Source organism: Lactuca sativa, chromosome 8 (genome assembly GCF_002870075.4).
Source record: "Lactuca sativa cultivar Salinas chromosome 8, Lsat_Salinas_v11, whole genome shotgun sequence".
Taxonomy (NCBI): domain Eukaryota; kingdom Viridiplantae; phylum Streptophyta; class Magnoliopsida; order Asterales; family Asteraceae; genus Lactuca; species Lactuca sativa.
The window spans coordinates 121,900,135-121,904,159 of record NC_056630.2 but is presented as its reverse complement, the minus strand read 5'-3'; the positions used below and the strand labels follow the sequence as shown (position 1 = coordinate 121,904,159).

Sequence of the window (4,025 nt, the reverse complement as noted above, 5' to 3'; positions counted from 1 at the left end):
TGTGTAAGTAATTGTATCTACGAAAATGTTGGGTAGAACATGGGTAGATGGGATAGTTGGTGACTATGGAGTTAGCGCCTATTGTATAAACCTTGGTGACTATGGAGTTAGCGCCTACTGTTAGATAAACCTTGGCGACTATGGAGTTAGCGCCTATTGTATAAGCCTTGGCGACTATGGAGTTAGCGCCTATTGTATAAGCCTTGGCGACTATGGAGTTAGCGCCTATTGTATAAGCCTTGGCGACTATGGAGTTAGCGCCTATTGTATAAGCCTTGGCAACTATGGAGTTAGCGCCTATTGTATAAACCTTGGCGACTATGGAGTTAGCGTCTATTATATAAACCTTGGTGACTATGGAGTTAGCGCCTACTGTTAAGTGAACCTTGGTGACTATGGAGTTAGCGCCTACTATTAAGTGAACCTTGGTGACTATGAAGTTAGCGCCTGATAGCTATGGATTTAGTACCTGATAGATAAATTTTGGTAGCAATGGAATTCGTGCCGATTCCTTAGGTAAATCCTTAGGAACGAATGGATAAAGGATAGTTGATTCTTAGGGTAAAACCTTAAGAAATAAAGAGGATAATGGGGATGAGTAATTGGGTTGATTGTTTGATAATTGAATATAATAAATGTATTATTGTGGGTTGAAAACCCTATATGTTCATCAGGCTCCCAAGCCTGACCCACTCAGTTTTCTTTGCATTACAGGTAATGGCACAAGGGTATAAGTTGATGGACTCGACGAGAGATTTTGGATTATAGATCAGTAGTTATAAATAACTGTTGTAAGGTCTATTTTATATTGTTTATGCTTTTGGTCTGTATCGGAACATGACATCTCGAGATTTTGTTATTTAATGAAAATACATTTCTTTAAAGAAATGCTTTGATAAATTCTTATCACATTTTGTTTTGGGAACAAATTCCGCAACCGTTTTCTTTAAACGATTACTTTGATTTATAAAACAAAGCATAAACAAATCGGTCTTTTCTGGCCGTGAAATTGGGGATGTCACAAAGTATCATCCCCATTACATGTGGTCATTGGCTAGATTGAGTAGCTTTGGGATCCGTTGAGACTTCAAGTTGTATTATATAACAGATAGCTCAGGTATAGTTAATCTTTCACATTTATGTTATGACTATAAATCATGGTTGCAGAAATCGGGATTAATCGTGGATTAATCGCTTGGCGTTCTCCAACCGTCGAGGATTAGGGCATTAATCGGAAATTTAGGATTAATCGGGTTTGGCGGGATTAATCGGCCTTGGCAGGATTAATCGGTCAACAAAAGTCGAAAAAATCGAAAAAAGTCAAAAAGTCAAAAAAAGGTCAAAAAAATTTTAAAATTTCAAAAAACCAACTTTCTTTTTTTATTCCAAAATTTTCAAATATTATACCAAAATGTTCATATTTTCGTATTTCCAAATTTCCAAATTACAATTTTTCTTATTTTCTAATTTTAAAGTACTTGTTTTTTTTTAAGATATATTAATATTTAATTAGTTTTAATATTTTATTAATAATCTATGGTCCCCGATTAATCCTCAATTAATCCCCGCCAAGATCGATTAATCCCTTAACACCAGTCAACCGTCGAGCTACCGTCAAACGATTTTTACAATCTTACTATAAATAATAGGTTTTTCTAAGGATATGTAATGTTACATAGAGGTCATACCGGAATTTCAATATAACTTTTAGAAAATGATTGTGTTAGCTTTGAAGAAAATGAGGATGTTACAACAAGTATCTCTTCATAAAAGGATATATCCTTTTTCCAAAACACATATTTTGTTTGGACTCGCCCATTTCCATATAGATCGATCTACCTCTTTGCTTGCATTAGTTTGTCTTGTCATGGATACTATGTTTTTGGTATAATATTGTTATAAGGAAACTTAGATTATGGTCTTTAGTATTTCTTATATACAACTCATGTCGTTTTATACACATCCAATTATCATTGAAACAACCATAGAAATTATGTTCAATTTAGTTCAACATTGTCTAACAAATGCAACCTAAAAACACTAAAAACATTTATTCGTCAATTATCATACAAATGACATTAAATGTACCAATTTTGTTTACACAAATGAAACACTACATGAATGGATCACTAGCAAGCGATAAATAGACTCATGTGATTTATCATGATATATAAAAGATTACGCTGCATCGAATCAGAGTTTCCCAGGGCTTGGAGGGTCATGTTTATCATTTGGTCCGGTTCCTCCATAATCCATGGTTTCAAGATCCATTCTTCGTGTGGCTGACCTATCAAACTCCATGTTCTCTCCATGACTTGTCACATCAATTTCATCCTATAATCGTCAACATAATAAACTCTTAGCTAAAAAATCATGCATTTTGTGAAAACTAAAAAATATGTTAAGTACAATCACTAAATTGACCAAAATAAGGTGTTATATCAATATAACTTATAACACATCGTGACTACCATATACTTATCGTAAAATAATTTTCTATCTGTGAAACTGATATCTGACCAGGGCCGGTCCGGACGGTGGGCAACACGGGCGACCGTCTAGGGCCCACGTCTCCAGGGGCCTAAAATTTATGGGGTATGTAGTGATTTTTAGGGCTTAAAGTTAGTTCAAACTCAAACTACCTCAAAAGATAAACAACTTGGTTTACTTGTTATTGTTAATTGAAAGTATTTATAGTAAAGTATAAATGATATTTTTTTGAATCTTTATTATAGGGGCTATTTTTTTTTCTTTTCGCTCCGGGTCCCATATACGTTTGGACCGGCCACTATTATTTTGCAAAATATTAATTATTTATAACCCTCTTTTTTTGCCAAAAATCTATCAGGGTCTTGTGAAATTATTTTACGAAAATAACTAATTTTTAAAAGATAAGTTATAAATATGTAATGAGTTTATTCATATAGTAATCTGGCAAATTAATTTTATTGAATTATTTTATAATAGCTCTCAAAACATAGTGGTCTTATAACATATTTAAAGGCTATATTAATTCAAAGTTAAATTTTTAAATCCAATAACAAAACTAAAAAAAAAAAAATAAAAAAAAATAGGCTTGTTGTTTTATTGAGTTTGCCTCAACGATGAACCGGAATTTGAGGAATCTCATTCTCTTTTCCTTCAAAATTTGTAAGGTTTTTAACCTAGTAAATACTAATCTCTAAGATCCAATATATTAACTTAAATTCTTTGGTTTTCGATCTTATCTATCAGTTTTTTTTAACTCGATTGTTTAAAACAAGCAGTAATTTCTCAAGTAACAAAAAATAAGTTATAATCATCTTTTAAGAGTTGAGAGAGAACCTGCAAATGTATTTCTTGGACTGCAACTCCTCTTTTTATCCATTTGAAATCTCCCGTTCCTTGAAACCAAAACCAACAAAAACACTTCGTTTAATTTGAGATGAAAACAATCAACTTTATAGATCTTGAACACGAATCTCACACTCAGATTTCTATATACTAAAAGAATGAACTAAAGGAAGGCTTACTTGATGCACTTGAAGAGATGATGAAGCCCATGAGCAATAGAAGAAAACAAACAAAACCAGCCTTGGAACCTTTCATGTTTGATTGGTGTTTTGAAAGGATGGAAGGTGGGAATTTAAGTTGCATATATATGAATGAACATATCCAGACAAAAATATGTAATTAATGGTGGGTCTCATCAGACAAGACCTCTACCCCACATCCACAAAGTCAACTTCTCTTCTAATTTATAGCTTTAACCATTACAATAATTGAATCTATATTTATTACAATGGTGGTAACTATTGAGCTCATTGTTAACATTACAGTTTATGATCTTGCATATTGGTGCGATGCGAATAGATAAGTAAGTGTTTATATATCTTCGAGTTTTGTCTTATTCTCTTTCTATAAATGTTTTTTTTTATTATTAATCTTGAACTTCACATATATTTTATATCGACTTGTTAAAACCTCTTATATATCAATCAAATGATACTCATTGGGCATGGTTAAGGTTTTTCTGGAAGCTAACA

The 4,025-nt window shown here is 32.5% G+C and overlaps 1 protein-coding gene across 1 annotated transcript; it reads right to left on the bottom strand.

Annotated features, from left to right (window-relative positions):
- Positions 1-2,025: 2,025 nt before the first annotated feature.
- LOC111913925 (uncharacterized) lies at positions 2,026-3,661 on the bottom strand. The gene is made up of 3 exons (XM_023909644.3): positions 3,513-3,661; positions 3,325-3,383; positions 2,026-2,334 (listed from the first exon to the last, which is right to left on the bottom strand). Exons 1-3 carry the CDS (start codon positions 3,634-3,636, stop codon positions 2,194-2,196), a joined length of 324 nt encoding a protein of 107 aa, XP_023765412.1. The 5' UTR covers positions 3,637-3,661; the 3' UTR covers positions 2,026-2,193.
- Positions 3,662-4,025: the final 364 nt, after the last annotated feature.

What these genes read in the sequence shown, in the direction of transcription:
- LOC111913925 (XM_023909644.3), bottom strand. Translation starts at nt 3,636, where the DNA reads ATGCAACTTAAATTCCCACCTTCCATCCTTTCAAAACACCAATCAAAC. An exon ending in CATCTCTTCAAGTGCATCAA is followed by an intron (nt 3,384 to 3,512) that starts GTAAGCCTTCCT and finishes TTTGGTTTCAAG; the next exon opens with GAACGGGAGATTTCAAATGG. An exon ending in TCCAAGAAATACATTTGCAG is followed by an intron (nt 2,335 to 3,324) that starts GTTCTCTCTCAA and finishes TGACGATTATAG; the next exon opens with GATGAAATTGATGTGACAAG.